The 20,428-nt window shown below is 35.1% G+C and overlaps 1 protein-coding gene across 6 annotated transcripts in view; it reads right to left on the reverse strand.

Annotated features, from left to right (window-relative positions):
- The window catches only part of AP3B1 (adaptor related protein complex 3 subunit beta 1), a 290,306-nt gene that overhangs the window by 139,413 nt on the left and 130,465 nt on the right, over nucleotides 1-20,428 (reverse strand). For all 6 annotated transcript variants that reach the window (XM_055299187.2, XM_063612139.1, XM_055299189.2 and 3 more), the window contains 3 exons: nucleotides 18,520-18,582; nucleotides 15,766-15,898; nucleotides 9,216-9,325 (listed from right to left, as the gene is read on the reverse strand). In XM_055299187.2, coding sequence (XP_055155162.1) covers nucleotides 9,216-9,325; nucleotides 15,766-15,898; nucleotides 18,520-18,582 — 306 coding nt within the window. The remainder of the gene's footprint in view (nucleotides 1-9,215; nucleotides 9,326-15,765; nucleotides 15,899-18,519; nucleotides 18,583-20,428) is intronic.

The following is a 20,428-nucleotide window of genomic DNA, read 5'->3' on the forward strand; positions in this document are numbered from 1 at the left end:
CAATGGATATACTCCTAAAAGTGGGTATTATCTGTTCAAGAGATATAAGGTTTTAGCTATATTTACTAAATAAGTTTTTGATTACTTAATTTTCTTACTTATATCTGTCTACTAGGAATATCTAATATGAGAGCAATACATTACAGTCACACATTGTAACTATTTTATCAATTTCTCCTCACATTTTGAATAGATTTTTCCTTTACATATTTATTTGGTTGCTGTATTTTTTGTGCAAATAGGTTTGTGCTTATTACTTTCTTTACAAATTACCCTTTTTTCATTTTATAATGTTCCTTTTTATCTTGTGAAATGCTTTTAATTAACTGTAAATCTCACTTTCTTGTTCATATTTGCTTAATGTCTCTTTCCTTACCTTCTTATTTTCAACTTTTATCACTTAATTAAGGTGCTTTAATTATAAATGGCCTGTAGCTAGTTTTTGTTTTTATTCCAATTTGTAAGTCTGTCTTTTGATGAGAAAATTCAGTCCATTCATATTCAAGATGAGAAATATTTGATTTTATTTCTTCCATGTTTATTATTTTTAAATATTTATTATTTATTTTACATTTGTTTTCTTTCTTTTTATTTTTTTTCTTGCTTCATAAAACGGCTATCTGTTCCTTTATTTTCCTTTGTGAATACTGAATTCTCACCATATTTTTGTATCTATTAATGGTTATCTTCTGAGAAAAACAAAAGCTGAAAAAAATAAGCTTTGCTATATAGAGCTGCAAGACTGTACTTATTTGGCTTATAGTCCAGCAACTGTTGAGGAAGCTGATGCATTGGCCAGGTGCCGTGGCTCACGCCTGTAATCCCAGCACTTTGGGAGGCTGGGGTGAGATGACCTGAGGTTAGGAGTTTGAGACCAGCGTGGTCAACACGGTGAAACCCCATCTCTACTAAAAACACAAAAATTACCCAGGCACGGTGGCGCATACCTGTAATCCCAACTACTCAGAGGCTGAGGCAGGAGAATCACTTGAACCTGGGAGGCGGAGTTTGCAGTGAGATGAGATTGCGCCACTGCACTCCAGCCAGGGTGACAGAGCAAGACTCCATTAAAAAAAAAAAAAATAGGAAAGAGAGAGAATGAGAGAGAGAAAGAAAGTTTACACATCGAAAGTATCTTCTATATCCCAGGACATGAATATACTCAAATAGAAGAAAGTTTTCTTCCACGAAAGCCTACGGCTTGCCAGATACAGGCCTCATACACTGTTACAGGTTTTATGTATAGCAGCTGCACTCTCCTGAAGCCCTTGTACTTATAATCGCCTCTTCCTTTCTAAACAGGACCAGAACAAGTTTACTAGCACAAGTTTTAACTAAATTTTGCACAGGAAGTCTGGGGATACAGAACTCCTATTTCCTTCTCATAATCAGACACTACTTCTCTACCATTACCTGTAAACAAGGTATTAACTATTTCCCTCACTAAAACCCATAGTTTTCACCTCAAGATAATTATTTTTACCTTACTACTTTTTTAACACAAGATGAGACTACCATAATAATTTCACTTGTCTCCACTCTCTTCCTCCCACAAAACCTTCAAAATTCTTTTATTCTGACCTCCATTTAATCTCATTCCTCAGTTTTCCTGACTATTCAATGTTTTTAGTTCTAGGTTAACAGAATTTTCCTTTATTATACCCCCTTCTTTATCAAGAGTTCAAATTTGGCACTTTGGTTAGACATTCCTAGTCTATTGTTATACATTTATTAGGTTACTGCACAGGAATTGCGGTTTTTGCCATTGTGGTAAAAACCGCAATTATTTTTGCACCAACCTCATAATCATGTGTAAATATACAGTCACGTACATCTCTCTTCTTTGTCTTCTTCCATCTCTTCCATCTAGAGTTCTCTGTGCTAGTTCATTAGCTATTGGTTAGACAAGTGGTTCTTCCTGGGGGCTGTATCACTTCGTAGGAAGTAACTAAATATGAGCAGTGGTATATATGGTTGTTACAATGACTAGAGACACGACTGAATTTTGATGCTTGGTGGATAGGAATGCTAGATGTCCATTTCGGTGGCTTTAAGAAAAAAAGCTTATCCTCTCATTTCCCATCAAAGTAATGTCAAACATCTGTTCTACACTGGGGTAGACATTGATCATGTCACTCTAATTCCCAATTTGTCAATGATTTGAGGGAAGAAAAAGGAAATAATAAAAAAAACCTTGGCTAGGTCACTGAGTAGGTATGAGAACTGAATACAGAAAAAGGACCGGTGACAATTAAATATTTGTCAAATAAAGTGAAATTTTTAAACAGACAGATTATAAATGGAAGTGAGATACAACATAATGCACTAGTTAAGAAAGCAGACCTGCTGCTATGTGACCTTGGGCAAGTTACATAACCTCTTTGTGCCTCAGTTTTCTCAAATATAAAATAGGAATATTAAGAGAACTTTCCTTGAAGTGTTGCTATTAAAAATTAATAATTTATATTTTTAAGGTACTTAGAATAGTGCCTGGTAAATGATATGCTCTATAGGAGTTATTTTAAATAAGTAAAATATAAAAGAGGCAATAAGAAAGCTTACAAAATTAAAACCTTACCATAGTCTGTCTTCTTCAAAAACACTGAATATTCCCTTAATAACAGCTTACACCGAGCACTGTTCTAAGTGCTTCACATGCATTGACTCATTCATTCCACCCAACAGAGCTCTAAGGTTGTCAGTACTATGATCCCCATTGTACAGATGAGAAAACTGGAGCATAGAGAAGTCAAGTAACTTGCTTAAGTTCACGGAGCTAGTAAAAGGTACAGACCAACTGTGAATCCAAGTCATCTGGTTTTCAAATTACTCTCTTAACCCCTACATCTCTCATAAACAATCTCTATGAGAAGTCCTGGCTTTGATCATTAGAATCAACAATAAGAACAGATACGAATACAAAGTAACTCTCTGCTGAGAGATGGTGTGGAAGTTCAGATGCTAAATGACTCCTGTAAGCCTTACTTTTTTTTTTTTTTTTTTAGCTTTAAGATAAATGTGTAACTGCCTTGCAAGCTTTACTAACGCCCTAAGGGAAAGACAATTTTGCCACCAGAGATATTTAAAACTGGTCTTGACTGGTAGGCTCTAAATCTTGTGATCCATTATCTTTGACTACACAAAAATGATCCCTCTGAAGAGAATGAGAATACAGATTAACCCATCTTCAAAGAAGGAAATAATATACTCCTCCCTAAACTACAACTGCATTTACTATAGAGCATCAGTTGGCAAAACATTAACCAGCACTCAAGGAAAAGGCATAGTAAAAAGCAAACACAATGGAGAAGAAATAGCTGAAGAGTTTGAAGAAAAACCAGAAGAGAAAAAATCACAGAAGCCATGAGGAGAGACTATTTCAAAAAGCACGAAGTGGTTAGTATAGTCCAATACTAAGAAAAGATCAAGGAAGATATGGACAGAAGTATCCACTGGATTTGGAAAGAAGGAGATAGCAACCTTGGAAAAGACATAGTTAATGAAGTGCTGGAGAACCAAAATCCAACTGTGATGGGGAGGGAGTTTGACGTAAAGGAATAAAACTTGTTGCAGATAGTTCTTTCAAAAACTTTGGTTTTAAAGGGAAGAAGAGCATGAAGTAAGATGGAATGACACACACTTAATGCAGCACTACTATGTGCCAGCCAGCGTTCCAAGGGCATTACTGTATTAACTAAGCTAACACCTATAATAATACTATATTGTAGGTCCTTTTACAATCATCATTTGACACATGGGAAAAGTGAGGCATAAAGACTTTAACATAAGGACAGAGCTGGTAAATGATGGAGTTGGAACTAATATTTATTGTTTGTTTTTTTTGGTATTTTTTTTTTTTTGCTTTTTTTTTTAACATAATTTCAGACTTACAAGAAGAGTAAAAAACATTCTGGATACCTTGCACCTAGATTCCCCAAATGTTAACATTTTACTACATTTGTGTTAGCTATCTCTCTAGGTAAACATACACTTTTATTTTATTTTTTATTTTTATTTATTTATTTTTTTGAGACAGAGTCTCACTCTGTCACCCAGACTGGAGTGCAGTGGCACGATCTCAGCTCACTGTAGCCTCCATCTCCTGCGTTCCAGTGATTCTCCTGCTTCAGCCTCCTGGGTAGCTGGGATTACAGGCACACACCACCACGCCTGGCTAATTTTTGTATTTTTAGTAGAAACGAGGTTTCACCATGTTGGCCAGGCTGGTCTCAAACTCCTGACCTCAGGTGATCCACCCGCCTTGACCTCCCAAAGTGTTAGGATTACAGGCGTGAGCCACCACACCTGGTCACGTTTTGTTTTCTTAACCAATAAAGGTAAGTTGTAGGCATGCTCTTATACCCCAAAATACCTCCAAATATAAGATAATATCATCTGCAAACAAGGATAATTTGACTTCTTCCTTTCCAATGTGGATGCCTTTATATCTTTCTCTTGTCTGAATGCTCGAGGTAGGACTTCCAGTACTGTGTTGAATAACAGTGGCATCTGTGTTGTGTTTCAGAGCTTGGATGAAAGGCTAAGATTTTCCCCATTCAGTATGACACTAACTGTGGGTCTGTCACATATGGATTTTATTATATTGAGGTATGTTCCTTCTATCCCCAGTTTTGAGGGTTTTTATCAGGAAAGGACAATGAATTTTATCAAATGCTATTTCAGCATCAATTGAAATGATCATATGATTTTTGTCCTTCATTCTGTTGATATGATGAATCACACTGATTGATTTATGAATGTTGAACCATCCTGGTAACCCTGGGATAAATCTCATTGGTCATGACGAATGATCTTTTAAATGTTGTCGAATTCAGTTTGCCAGTATTTTGTTGAGGATTTTTGCATTGATATTCAACAGATGCTAGCCTATAGTTTTATTTCCTTCCTTCCTTCCTTCCCTTCCCTCCCCCTCCCCCTCTCCTCCCCTCCCCCGCTCCTCCCCCTCCCCCTTCCCCTTCCCTTCCCTCCCCTTTCCCCTTCCTTTCCCTTTCCCTTTCCTTCCCTCTCCCTTCCTTTCCCTTCCCTCTCCTTTCCCTTCCTCTCCCTCTCCCTCTCCCTTCCCTTCCTTTCTTTCTTTCTGATACGTCTTTGTTTGGTTTTGGTATCAGGGTAACAATGACGTTGTAGAATGAATTTGCAAGTATTCCTTCTTCTATTTTTTGGAATAGTTTCAGCAGACTTGGTATTAGTTCTTCTTTAAATGTTTGGTAGAATTCAGCAGTGAAGCCATCGGATCCCGGGCTTTTCTTCACTGGGAGAACTTTTATTATGGCTTCAATCTCATTACCTGTTTTTGGTCTGTTCAGATACTGGATTTCTTCATAGTTCAATCTTGGGAGGTTGTATGTGTCTAGGAAGTTTTCCATTTCCTCTAGATTATCCAACTTACTGGCATACAGTTGCTTATAGTAGCCACTAATGATCCTTTGAATTTCTGCAGTATCAGTTATAATATCTCCTTTTTCATCTCTGATTTCATTCTTGCTCTGTTTTTATTATTTCTTCTACTAATTTTGGGTTTGGTTTGCTCTTGCTTTTCTAGTTAAGATGCATCATTAAGTTATTTATTATTTATTTGAAGTTTTTCTTCTTTTTTGATGTAGGCTCTTAAAACTATAAACCTCCCCTCGAGTACTGCTTTTATTATATCCCATAGGTTTTAGTATGTTGTGTTTCCATCATCATATGTTTCAAGAAATTTTTCAATGTCCTTCTTAATTTCTTCATTGACCCACTGGTCATTCAGGAGCATATTGTTTAATTTCTATATGTTTATATTGTTTGAAAATTCCTCGTTTTAGATTTCTAGTTTTATTCCACTCTGATCAGAGAAGATGCTTGACATCATTTTTTTCAATGTTTTAAGACTTGTTTTGTGACCTAACATATGCTCTATCCTTAAGAATGATCCATGTGCTGATAAAAAGAATGTGTATTCTACAGCTCTTTGATGAAATTTTCTGTATATATCTATTAGATCCATTTGGTGCATAGTACAAATTAAGTCCAATGCTTCTTTGTTGGTATTCTGTCTGGAAGATCTGTCCAATGCTGAAAGTGGGGTGTTGAAATCTCCAGCTATTATTGTATTGAGGTGTACCTTTGTCTTTAGCTCTAGTAACATTTGCTTTATATGTCTGGGTGCTCCAGTGTTGGGTGCATATATATTTAAAGTCGTTATATCCTCTTGCTGAATTGACTCTTTATCATTAAATAATGACCTTGTCCCTTCCTGCACTTTTTGTCTTTTGTAAGCGTAGGAAGAGACAGACATTTTGTCTGATATAAGTATAGCAACACCTGCTCTCTTTTGGTTTCTACCAGCATGGAATGTCTTTTTCCATCCCTTTTTTTTTTTTCAGTCTATGTCTATCTTTATAGGTGAAGTGTGCTTCTTGTAGGCACCAGATCATTATGTCTTGATTTTTTATCCATGCAGTAACTCTATGTCTTTTGATTGGAGAGTTTAGTCCATTTACATTCAATGTTATTATTGCTAAGTAAGGACTCACTCCTGCCATTTTGTTATTTGCTTTCTGGTTGTTTTGTGTTCTTCTCTTCCTTCCATCCTTTCTTCCTGTTTTCCTTTTAATGAAGGTGGTTTCTCTAGTGGTATGATTTAATTTCTTGTTTTTTATATTTTGTGTATCCACTTTATGTTTTTAGATTAGAAGTTACAATGAAGCTTGCAAATACTATCTTATTATATAATCGATTATTTTAAACTGATGACAACACTGATTGCATACACAATCAAGCAAAAAGAAAACTAATAAAAGTTCTACCCTGCTTTTTCACTTTTTGTTGTTTCTACCTATATCTTATTGTACTGTCCATGTCTTGAAAAGTTGTAGTTATGTTTAATCAGTTCATGTTTTAGTCTTTCTACTCAAGACATGAGTACTTTATACACCACAATTCTAGTGTTACAATATTCTGCTTTTCTGTGTACATACTATTACCAGTGAATTTTGTGTCTTTGAATGATTTCTTCTTGCTTACCACCATCCTTTTCTTTCAGATTGAAGAGCTTCCTTTAGCATTTCTTGTAGGTCAGGTCTGTTGTTGACGAAATCCCTCAGCTTTTATTTGTCTGGGAAAGTCTTTATTTCTCCTTCATATTTGAAGGATGTTTTCACTAGATATACTATTCTAGGGTAAAAGTTGTTTTCCTTTGGCACTTTGTGTCATGCCACTCTCCCCTGGCCTATAAAGTTTCCACTGAAAAGTCTGCTGCCACATGTATTAGAGTTCAATTGCATGTTGTTTCTTTTCTCTTGCCGCTTTTAGGATCCTTTCTTTATCCTTGACCTTTGGGAGTCTGACTATTAAATGTCTCGAGGTAGGCTTCTTTGGGTTAAATCTGATTGAAGTTCTATAACCTTCTTGTACTTCAATGCTGACATCTTTCTCTAGGTTTGGAAAGTTCTCTGACATTATTTCTCTGAATAAACTTTCTATCCCTACCCCTTTCTCTACTTCCTCTGTAAGGCCAATATCTCTTAGATTTGCCCTTTTGAGACTATTTTCTAGATATTACAGCTGTGCTTCATTCTTTTCTATTCTTTTTTCTTTTGTCTCCTCTGACTGTGTATTTTCAAAGAGCCTGTCTTCAAGCTCACTAATTCTTCTTGATCAATTCTGCCACTAAGAGACTCTGATGCGATCTTCAGTATATCAATTGCATTTTTCAACTCTAGAATTTCTGCTTGATTCTTTTTAACTATTTCAATCTCTGTTGAATTTATCAGATAGAATTCTAAATCCCTTCTCTGTGTTATCTTGAATTTCTTTGAGTTTTCTCAAGAAAACTCTTTGAATTCTCTGTCTGAAGGGTCACATATCTCTCTGTTTCTCTAGCATTGGACCCGATGCCTTATGTAGTTTGTTTGGTGAGGTCATATTTTCCTGGATGGTCTTGATGCTTACAGATGTTCATCAGTTTCTGGGCACTGAAGTTAGGTATTTATTGTAGTCTTCACAGTCTGGGCTTGTTTGTGCTTATCGTACTTGGGAAGGCTTTCCAGGTTATTCAAAGGGACTTGGGCCTCAAGCCCAATAATGTTGTGGTTCTTGCAGACTGGTAGAGGTACTGCCTTAGTGGGCTTGGATAAATCTGGGAGAACTCTCTAGATTACCAGGCAGAGACTCTTGTTCTCTTCCTTTGTTCTCTTGTTCTCTTCCCCATCCCTGTGCTCTCCCTCCCCCAAGTGCAGAGATTCTCCGTGCCACACTGCTGCTGCCAGGGTATGGGAGAACGGTGGCATTGGCAATTCAAGACTGTCTTTCCTACCCTCTTCAGTGCCTCTTTCAGCAATATGAAGTTAAAACCAGATACTGTGATTGCCCATCTGATTTTTGGTTACGATGGTGCTTTTTTGTGTGTAATTAGTTGCTAAAATTTCGTGTTCCTGCAGGGACAACAATCAGTGCAGCCCTCTATTTGGCCATCTTGCTCCACCGTTCAAGATTTGTATTTAAAAACTAAGATCTACCATATAAAGGAAAGAAGTACTATATTCAAAAACCTACACAAACCTTGAAAACATGCTAAGTGAAAGATGCCAGAAACAAAAGGCTACATACTGTCTAGAAAAGGCAAATCCATAAAGACAAAAAAAGTAGATTAGTAGTGGCCAGGGGATAGAGTGAAGGGAGACTGGGCAGTCTCAGTTACAGAAATGTTTTTAAGGGGTGATGAAAATGTCTGCAATTACATACTGGTGATTGCACAACCTATAAGTGATCAAAAACCAATGATATACTTCAAAAGAGTAAATTTTATAGTATAAAATTATATCTAAAAAAAAAAAACAAAATCTGTGCACAAAGTGTGCTCATTGGTATTGTTTCTAACTCCTCTCAAAGGACAGCTCTGGGAAAGAGATGTTTGTATATTCATTTCATGTATGACACATGAACATGCATATATACTCACCCAACATCTAGCTGTTGATATATAAAACCCACACTGCTATCTCCAATTCTAATCTAATACCACGAGGCTCATTCTATCCTTCCCCCTATTCAGATTTGTAATTCCCTCCTATAACAGCAAGAAATCTTAGAATCTCAGAATTGGAATCCAGACAGTTCAGCTCTCCTAACCATTACCCTTTAGGCTGACCATTTATTTTAACAAAACTACAACTTACTGAATAAAATTCAGCAAACATCTCTTAATTGATACTCACAGTGATACTGTCCAGGAGTTTGGCCATATGTTTAATAATTTCACCATGTTGTGCAGGTTGCATTTGCAGTAATTTCTTTATAACAACCACACTTTCAGCAACAACTATTTCTGAAAAAGATAGAAATTATTCATATTAAATATGTATAATTCAATTCAAATGCAGTATGCTTGGTAAAATGTAAACTTTAATTAAAAACATTCTATTTAATACATGCCTTAAAAGACTACATGAAAGCATAACCATGAGTGCATGTCCAAATTTGAGGTGTGAACATCTGTATTCACTAGAAGAGTTAACTTTAATTTCTAACCTCTGTTGCTGTCTCCTAGCTTCTGTAGTTCCTTTCTTATCACTGCATCTTTAGATTAAGAAAGCAAAAGAGGTTGGATTATGCTGCTCACCAAAGTGTTCTATGTCTTTGGCTTTTAACCAGAGTCCTCAAATATTGCTCTTTGATTTCTATAAATTATATAGTGGAAATCAATTATCTACAATCTAAACAACATTTTCCCTATTCTGCAGAAAACAGCAAACTAAAAAAAAAAATTTTCCTTAAGTGAAATGTGCAGAAAAGTGAGTAGTAAAGATGAGAGGTAGTAGGAAAGAAGTCACTGTAGAAATAGCATGGAGTGCAAAGCCAGAAAGAATGGGATTGTGAGAGTGAAATGTATTGTCTCTATTTGTTCTATAAAGTCCACTCTGCCTTTCTCTCCCCAGCACTGTGCCCTAAGAGGCCCGCCTGTAGTCTGCCTCAACCAGACTCCCTTGGTCCTAGCTTATAGCTGTGTTTAGTCAATAGAAAGCTTCAGCAGGAGATGGGGGAGGGGTGGAGATATTTATTATCCTGGATCCCTACTCTGCCAGCCTCCTCTCCCTGGTATCACATGCAATCCCCTCCTGAAGGTACTGCGAGTGGCTCTTCTCTCCTGCAGGGTCTGGTAACTGCTCCTGATCCTCACACCCCTTCCCTTCAATCTGAGGCATGGTAAAGGCCTCCCACTGTTAGCTCCAGGGTGTTACATCATATCTTGTTGGTTTCCCTTAATCCTGCCCACAGTTTACAAATAGTTCATTCACTTAATTCGCTTCAATCATCCCTTTTAAGTGTGCCATCTGTTTCTTGCCAGAGCCTTAACTAATACAGTAACTGCTACTGGATGTGGATAGGAAGTAGATCCTCAAACTGGGATTACGGGATTGAGTTATCACACTAAACTGGCCAATCACTGGTCCAGTTTCTTTTTGGTGGTACTGGTAAAGAAATGTAACATAACGCACCTGAGAACCTGACCTTATGAAATGAATCTTATATAATGTGTTATTAATGCTAATGATGACAAACAAATAAATCAACATTGCCTTTAGTTATTATTTTGATATATTAATAGGGCTTCATGGCTATTAGGAATTCCCCTGGCATACACTACAAAGGTTTATTTTAATATTATATTAGAAATACCATGATTTGTGTCCTATTACTCTTTTTTTTTTTTTGAGACAGAGTCTTGCTCTGTGGCCCAGGCTGGAGTGCCGTGGCGCAATCTCAGCTCACTGCAACCTCCACCTCCCAGATTCAAGCAGTTCTCTTGCCACAGCCTCCTGAGTAGCTGGGATTTACAGGTGTGCACCACCACACCTGGCTAATTTTTGTATTTTTAGTAGAGACGGGGTTTAACCATGTTGGTCAGGCTGGTCTCAAACTCCTAACCTCATGATCCACCCGCCTTGGCCTCCCAAAGTGCTAGGATTACCAACGTGAGCCACCGTGCCCGGCCTACTCTTTTTCACTGAAATGTATTTTTTATAAAGCTCCCTTTAAGAATATAAACAAAATTCATCATTCTAATCATTAGTAAATATATGTATTTCAAACTGTTTACCTGCTTATCCATAAGAATAAGAAATTAACTAATATTGACCGGGCACAGTGGCTCAGCACTTTGGGAGACTGAGGCAGGAGGATTGCTTGATCCCAGGAATTTGAGCCCAGCCTGGGCAACATGGAAAACCCCATGTCTACAAAAAATACAAAGATTAGCCAGGAGTTGTGGCATGTGCCTGTAGTACCAGCTATTCAGGAGGCTGAAGTAGGAGAATCACCTGAGCCCAGGAAGGTTGAGGCTTCAGTGAGCCGTGATCACAACACTGTACTCCAGCCTGGGTGACAGAGAAAGAAAAAAAAAAAAAATCTAGTATGATTTAACTAAAAGCCAACTAAGATTAATGCTTTAGTTTACAAAACGACATCATATTTCATTTACTTCTCACAATAATGTAAGGTAGGTATCTTATTATTATTATTTTAAAGATGAAGAAAGGGAGATGCACCGGAATTATATAACTTTGTCCAGAATTCAAACTCAGAACTAGGATGTACATTCTATCTATATACGTTCTGTGTTATGATAGGCAAGTATTACTTCTTTTTATTGTTTTTTTTTTTTTTTTTTTGAGATGGAGTTTTGCTCTTGTTGCTCAGGCTGGAGTGCAGTGGTGCAATCTCAGCTCACTGCAACCTCCACTTCCTGGGTTCAAGCGATTCTCCTGCCTCAGCCTCCCAAGTATCTGGGATTACAGGTGCCCGCCACCACGCCCAGCTAATTTTTTGTATTTTTAGTAGAGACGGGGCTTCGCCATGTTGGACAGGCTGGTCTTGAACTGATCTCAGGTGATCCGCCTGCCTCGGCCTCCCAAATGCTGGGACTACAGGCGTGAGCCACCACGCCCGCCCATAGGCAAGTATTACTTCCATAAAGACTACCTCTTGGTGCTGAGGAAAGCAAAGGTAAATCAGAATGAGATTCTGCCCTCATCAAACTTACACTCTAGCAGAAAAATAAATGGTTATGTGATTACTATGCAAAGCAAAATTTGGTAAGTGTGGTTTTAAAGAATGCAAAGTATAACAAATTTATATTTTTAAAATACATTATTGCAAAACTAGCCTAACTAAGAGAAAAAATGTTCCATAATTTAATTATCTACAAGCAGAGGCAGGATTGGCTATGGTTGAAATGTGTTTGGCATCATTTATCTTTAGGAACTACATTAGTTTCCTATTGTTGCTGTCACAGATTACTAAAAACATACTGGCTTAAAACAATGCAAATTTATCATTGTACAGTTCTAAAGTCAGAAGTCTAACATAGGTCTTATGGGACTAACATCAAGCTGTCAACAGGGCTATGTTCCCTCTGGAAGTTCTAGGGGAAATCTGTTCCATCCCCCTCCCAACTTCTCAAGCATGCCCACATTCCTTGGTTCAAAGACCTCTTCCAACAGTCACATCACCCTGACCTTCTGACATCTTCTGACTGACCTGCGTCTCTCTTTCCCTTATAAAGACCCACATGATAACATTAGGTCTATCCACATAATCTCCCCATCTATAGAAACTTGACTTAATCATATCTGCGAAGTCTCTTTTTCCATGTAAAGTAACATATTCACAGGTTCTGGGCATCTTTGGAACGCAGTAATTCTGCCTACCACAGGTGCCTTCTCATTCCCCTCAGGTAATTCCACTCTACTTCTCCTTTACGCTACCTCTTGGTTTCCGAAGACCTCAGCACTTTGGTGCTACTCTATCAGAAGCACAAAATGATCCTATGTTCTAGATATTTCCTAACTTCCTCCTTGTTCTCAACAAAATGCAATGGACCTAACTCTAAAAAGTACAGTCTACTATCATACTCATTTTACAAATGAAGAATCTGGTGCAAGACTGGGTAATTTACTCAGGATAGCCATAACATTCTACATAGGTGGTATAGTCCTACATGTAAGCAAATAGCTGGCAAGAGAGTAAGTGGTCACTATATGGGAAGACTATAATATATTTGTCTTATATTACTATCTCCCTCCAATAGACTATTAGCTCTTTAAAGATAGGAACCTTTTATAAGTTAAATAAATATCCTATTAATATATTCAACATTTATTAAATATCTCAACTGATTTAAGTCTTCAATAAATGCTTACTAAATTTTTTAAAACTAAACAAAACAAAGTCTTCTGCCCCAATCCTTTTAGTTTAGAGTAGATGGCAATAAGGTTATTCAAAAAAGTAAATTTTGCTAATATGTTACCTAAAATAAATTACCTAAGTCAACTGAAATGTAGATTTCTCTTACTAAAGGTCTATAAGAAATTGGTTTATCAAATTAATCTTAGAGAGTAATAATGGACTGTATTAGGGCAAGCTTCAAGTCTGCTTAGAAAGGCTCTTAACAACACACACACAAAACTAGAGGTCCAAGAGAAATATATTAAACATATTTAAAAACAATTGAGCCCAAATATCCCTGAGGTTTAAAGATTCATTACTTGAAGAGATGATGAGGTATTCATTTCAATATAAAATCAAATAATTACAGATTCCTAGAGCCTTAAAAGATCTTACAGATTTTAAAGAAACTGAGTCTTCATTCACAGTATTTATTCCTAAAAGTAGATATTTTAATAGGAAGAGGAAGGGGCTCTATTGTCAGGATGGCTATGTTAAAGTTAAAAATACTATGACTTTCTTTTATGTTACTAATTTTGATATAAATATTCTCCTTATTTGTTTTACCTCTCACTTTTACTGAGCCAGACTTCCAAACTACAAAAAATAGTGTAGCATATGTGATACAGAGATAATTAATCAGGTATTATGGGCTAATGATGATTATGCAAATATAATCTAGACAATACAATTTAAGTTTGTTAATATTCACACTGCAGGAAAAAAAAAAAACCATGGTTAAGAGTTGTATCAAAAAACAAAAGCCTAACCATTAAAATATCAAAATTTAAAGTAGTAAATCCTTCTACTTTTAGAGAGGGAGTATATACTAGTCTTTCATTTTCTAATTGTAAAACAATCTAGTCTTTCCTTAAAAGTGATGTAGGGGTAGAATATTTATCTTTTAAAGTCAATAAAAATATTTTTTGAGAAATTAAATCTGAAGCAGAAATAATTGCTTTAAAATCCAAAGCTTGAAATTTTCCATCAGAAAAAAAAGAGTCAGAAAATAAAATTGAGAAAATTTGAATATATTTTGTATTTGAATGAACTAATCAGTGTTCTAACTAATTTCCGGTGCTTTCTGTATGCAACTAAAATGTAAAAGAACAATTGCCCTGGTAAGCCTTGGTTCATAATCTTTAATGGTACAAAGTTATTTTCCCAAGGTGTGTATTTTATTTGGTTGAATAGAAAGTCATTATTAAAGCACAAGAAAATTTCTTTAAAACACATTTTTAATGTCACATTTTAAAATGTGACATAGAAACAGAGATAAAAGGATTAGTTATTATTAAAAGTAGAAAGAGATAGAGTGGATGACATTTATCATCCTATCTCCACTAACTACTTTGTAGAGATAAAAAAAATTTTAAACCTATCGTCTTGATAATTCTGGTTGGCATTTATTTGGAGTTTTAATACTACATGTAGAAAAATCTTCAGTCATAGTATCTTGAGTTTACAGGTACAAGTTTAAAATTTTTTGCTCACAACAAAAATCAATGTTATCTGGGAATAAATTTTGTTCCAATTTTTTTCATCAGAAATACTTTCAACAATGTTACAGTTTTCTAAAGACATCCACATGTGGGAAAAGATAATTAGGGATTATAGGATTCTTGTACTAAAAAGTTATTTTTCAAATAAAATGTAATTAATTTTGTTGTTTTACCTCATGGGCTGCTATATCATATATGTCCATATCTAGACATGACATAGACATTAGTATATTTTAAATTCCACAAAATAATTTCAATGATTTTACAAAGAAAATTATGCTTTTCTTAAAAAAGTCTCATTTTAATTAAACACATATTATAATAAAAGTCCTTTAAACAAAATTAATTTAAAGGTAAAGTTAGCTTTTCTTTCTTTCTCTAAATGGCTCCATTTCAAAGCCTTACCCATAGAAATAACTGACGCTTTACGGCAGAACAATATGGGATCTAGATTACATATTTTACTGGATATTACCTATCCAGTTTTACTGAACACTTAGATATTGTTTGGCTTAAAAACATAAAGCTGCTCCAAGTTGATGGCTTTTAAATCTAGTTAATTTTGAATATAAAATTATTAGGTGAATTTCTGAGGAAAAAAATGTTGAAGGTATACAGTTAACATATTTTTTGATCTAGCCACTTCTCCATGTTATAGTCATTTGCCTGCTTTTAGCACCCTCTGCAGGTGAATCAATATTATGCATGACTTACATGCCATTAAAATGCAGTAAAAAAGTGGAAAGGATACAATCAAGGTGATTAAATTGTAAAGAAGTAAAACAGATTTTCTTAGATCTGTTGTGGTAAAACAAATACTACCTGCTAGTTAACAGCCTATTTTACTAAAAAAAAAAAAGAACCCAGAATATGCATATTTAGGTGCATCTCAAGGATAAAATGCTACTTATTGTGACCATACTACTGATACAACTGGAAAAGCTAAAATGCAAAGTTAGAAAAGGTTACAACTTGGAAATAATACCAAGAATATTCAAATTATAAATCTCTTGAAAATAAAATGAAACTGTGAACTTACCATCCCTGTTGGACAGCAGACAGACCAAGCCATTGAGGCACGTGTCAGTGACTTCCAAGATGTTGGTTGCACATCTGCCTATAGTCTGAATAGTGGCTGCTGCAAATTGTTTATCCTGGCTTTTCACATACGTCTAAAAGATATTATTTCAATTAGTTTACACACTGGTGTTATCAAGTTAACCAAAAATCCGATTATCTTAAACTTTGTCAATATATAAGAATTCCAAAATACATAAACTTCTCATCAGCACAATATGAGGACCAAGTGATGATGTAGATTAATTTCATTTTGTTTTGATTTTTTTACGTAAAGAATGTGCCTGTGGATGAAGCACATTTTCAAGCCAGGCTCATTCACCTGTGGTCATAGTGGCTTGAGACTCCAAAACAGATAGTAGGAGCAGTCACCCAAAGACAGCAATTAGTTTAAGTGCAAGGTTGAAAGAGATGATGAGAGCTCTCTCTTTGGAGGTTTCAGTTCATTTACCAGCAGCATCTGTGAATCTATGAAAAAAAGGGTCACTTTTTCAGAGACACTAAATCTAAAAATTGGGAGAAAAGGAAGAAAGGGACCAGTAGGCTATTTACAAACATTTTACTTTCAAAATCTATCACAATGGTTGTAAAAGAATAATAGTTACAGTGAACAGTATTTCAATAAATACTTCAAATACTCAGTTTATAATAAAATAAAATACCATACTTTCGAAATTGGTTTTCTTTAGAACTATGCTTTAAAAATATACTGTAAAGGGTATATGTGTGTGTGTGTGTATATATACTATATACACACACACACACAAATTTAAAAGTTAAGAAATAAATCACTGATTTAACAACAGGAAGTTAAAATATCTTTATAAAATTTATAATAGCCCTAGAGAATTTCATTTTGGTTAGAACCTTCCTAATTTTTAAATGAGGAAAGCTTCCATTGTTTACAGAAATATACACACTTTATATCATATATATGAAATTTGAAAGGTCATTTACAATCGAAATTTTTAAGAAAGATTCCCAACCTCAAATAAGAAGTATACAATGTAGACTTAACACTATGAAAAATGCAATACATTTAAGTGGTGTCTAAATGACAAATGGAGGAGAAAATCTAAAGATGTCTAAAAAAATACAAATTTTCTAAAAATGGTACCAACAAGGTGATTAAACGTTGAACAAATAAATTAAATTAATTAAACTCTCCTAGTTCCATGAAGGCAAGACCAATTATTTTTAAAAGTGTTCCCAAATAAATTATTTAATTTCCTTAACTAAAAATATGAACTTATGAGTCTTTAGAAACATTCCCTATTTTACCCAAAAAGTTACTAAAAGCATAACTATGAACATAACACAAACATAGACAGAAGGTACAAATTTAGACAGTGACAAAAATGAATACATGAAAAAAATACTTAAAAGTTTGACTGAAAAATGGACCTTATTAAACATCCTGATATTAAATGAAAAGACTAGATGACCAATATTTTGAAACAGGTCTAGTACGTGCCCTGTATATAACCCATTCCATAAGATTACCTAAGTCTCCTTTCCTACAATCCCAGGAGACTTGATATAAGCAAAAAGTGGACAGTGAGAGGACACCCAAAGAGACTAGACAGGACAACAGGAAACGACCAAGAAAAAAACAGAAAGACCAATACTTTAAATAAATAAAATTATATGAATGAAGTGAAAATCAGATTCAAGCAATGATCTACAGCTATAAGATTATCGAATAAGAACATAAAATACTATATTTTCTGGCATATAAATATGAGTGCATTTCCAGAACATCTTAATTTTTTAAGAAATTTGTCTAGAAAGATACACAACATAAAAGTAGAGTAATCCAGGTATGAAAATATAAATTATGGACATGCCATATTATTCTACTATTCCTGTAAAAAGTTTAAAAATCACAAAGCTAAAAAGAAATAGTGTATACAGTGTCTTATAACCAAGAAGAAATTTAATATTGGCATATAGGAGAACTATGACAAAAAATACATCTCTAAAAGTTGGAAGCTGATAAAAGAAAAACTCTGTGATTAGTGCATAGTATGTGGTATATTTTTGTTAAGAAAACAGATAATGGAATGTAAAAGTCATAATACTGATGTAAAGTTTTCTATTGCTGTGCTCTACCACTAAGGCTTCAGAGATGACCTTTCTATCATAAAGGGTATCATGTCCATGAAGTAATTTTTGAATAATATTTTGGGGGGAAATGCAGCTAGGAAGAGTCTCATATGGCATAAAAATACAACTAAACAAATCAAATAAAAAACAGCAATTTAAAAAATCGTAGTGGGGCAATTATGAAACAAATTTTTTTGAGCTATATATGAGGCTAAGGGGGCAGTGTCAAAAATAGTCATAGGTCAATAAAATAGGAAAAACCAGGTAAGAAATGAAGCCATTTTCATGACCACAGAGTATGGAAAGGACTGTTGATGCTGTAGCACAAAAAGATGAAATTCTTAACCAGAAATACAATTTCAAACAAAGACAGAGTTATAAACCAAAATCCTTCAAAGTCTATGAAAATATGAAAGAGAATACTATGTTTTCCTTAAATTATAAATTTGTAATTAGTTTATTCTTGCAAATTTATGAATTTTTTGGTTGTCAATCTTGTCCCAATCACTATTTTATGTACATAATTATGTATTTCTAGATAGAAAAAGATGCATATTTAAGACTGAACATATGTTTTAGAAGTTTTTTATAATTAGCATTGTATACAAACCTGAAATTCTCGAAGAAGAGTTGAAATGTTGGCTTCATTTGCCAAGTTTGTCAAAATTTCAAGCTATAGTAGAGAAAAGAGAAAGTAAACATTTTAAAACAAAGGTAGCAAGATGAATTTAATAGAGTACAGGCATTTAATTGAAAGTTTATTTCTACTTTTAAAAATCACATTGTCGGCCGGGTGTGGTGGCTCACGCATGTAATCCCAGCACTTTGGGAAGCCAAGGCGGGCGGATCACCTGAGGCCAGGAGTTTGAGACCACCCTGACCAACACGGAGAAACCCCGTCTCTACTAAAAATACAAAATTAGCTGGGCATGGTGGTGCATGCCTGTAATTCCAGCTACTCGGGAGGCTGAGGCAGGAGAATCACTGGAACCCAGGAGGCAGAGGTTGCAGTGAGCCGAGATCGCGCCATTGCACTCCAGCCTGGGAAACAAGACTGAAACTCTGTCACACACACACACGCACACACACAAATCACACTGTCACCAACGTGGTAAGGCATTATACCCTTCAGGTCAACTTAGTCTACCTTCTTATGTCCACAAACAGATATTAGACAATTACTAGTTCTTTGAAAATAATTTGTAAAAGGAGAATTCTACATCTTCACTAATTCTTTGCCCAATACAAACTTACAATTTATATCTAACTGACCTAAACAATTCTGCTAGTTTGGCTTTTGTCCTTTAGTAAAGTTAGAAAACAATTTGCCCTCCATGTTAATACATCTGTTTTCCAGATACCAATTAATTCTTTTGATTTGTTCTCCTATAGTCTACCATCCCAAATACTCAGACATTTTAATTCTCTCTTCTGGATTTATAGATATAAACAATGTGTAATCTCCAATGGGCTTGTGAAAAAAAATTTTTACTAATAAAAAATATTTAGTCTTAAGAAAATCACAAAAAAATAGAAGAGACAAACAGAAGCAAATCAAGATGTGAACATAAATACATTCATATCAATAACTACATTAAATAAAGCCAAATACTTAGAGCCAACTGATCTTTGACAAGGCAAACAGAAACACAAAATAGGGAAAGGATACCTATTCAACAAATGGTGCCAGGATAATTGGCAAGCCACATGTAGAAGAATGAAACTGGATCCTTATCTCTCATCTTATACAAAATTCAACTCAAGATGGATCAAAGACTTAAATCTAAGACCTGAAACCATAAAGATTCTAGAAGATAACATTGGAAAAACCCTTCTAGACACTGGCTTAGGCAAAGACTTCATGACCCAAACCCAATAACAAATGCAACAAAAACAAAGATAAATAGATGGGACTTAATTAAACTAGAAAGCTTCTGCACAGCATAAGAAATAATCAGCAGAGTTAACAGACAACCCACAGAGTGGGAGAAAATCTTCACAGTCTATACATCTGACAAAGGACTAATATCCAGAATCTACAAAGAACACAAATCAGCAAGAAAAAAACAATCCCATCAAAAAGTGGGCTAAGTATATGAATAGACAATTCTCAAAGATACACAAATGGCCAACAAGCATATGGAAAAATGCTCAACATCACTACTTAGTAGGGAAATGCAAATCAAAACCGCAATTCGAAACCACCTCACTCCACCAAGAATGGCCATAATCAAAAAATAAAAAAAAATAGATGTTAGCGTGGATGTGATGAAAGGGAACACTTTTACACTGTTGGTGGAAACGTAAACTAGTACAACCACTATAGAAAACAGTGTGGAGATTCCTTAAAAAACTAAAAGTAGAACTACTGTTTGATCCAGCAATCCCACTACTAGGTATCTACCCAGGGGAAAAGAAGTCATTATACAAAAAAGATAACTTGCACACACGTGTATAGCAGCACAATTTGCAACTGCAAAAATATGGAACCAGCCCAAATGCCCATCAATCAACATGTG

The sequence above is a fragment of the Symphalangus syndactylus genome, chromosome 11, assembly GCF_028878055.3.
Source record: "Symphalangus syndactylus isolate Jambi chromosome 11, NHGRI_mSymSyn1-v2.1_pri, whole genome shotgun sequence".
NCBI lineage: Eukaryota > Metazoa > Chordata > Mammalia > Primates > Hylobatidae > Symphalangus > Symphalangus syndactylus.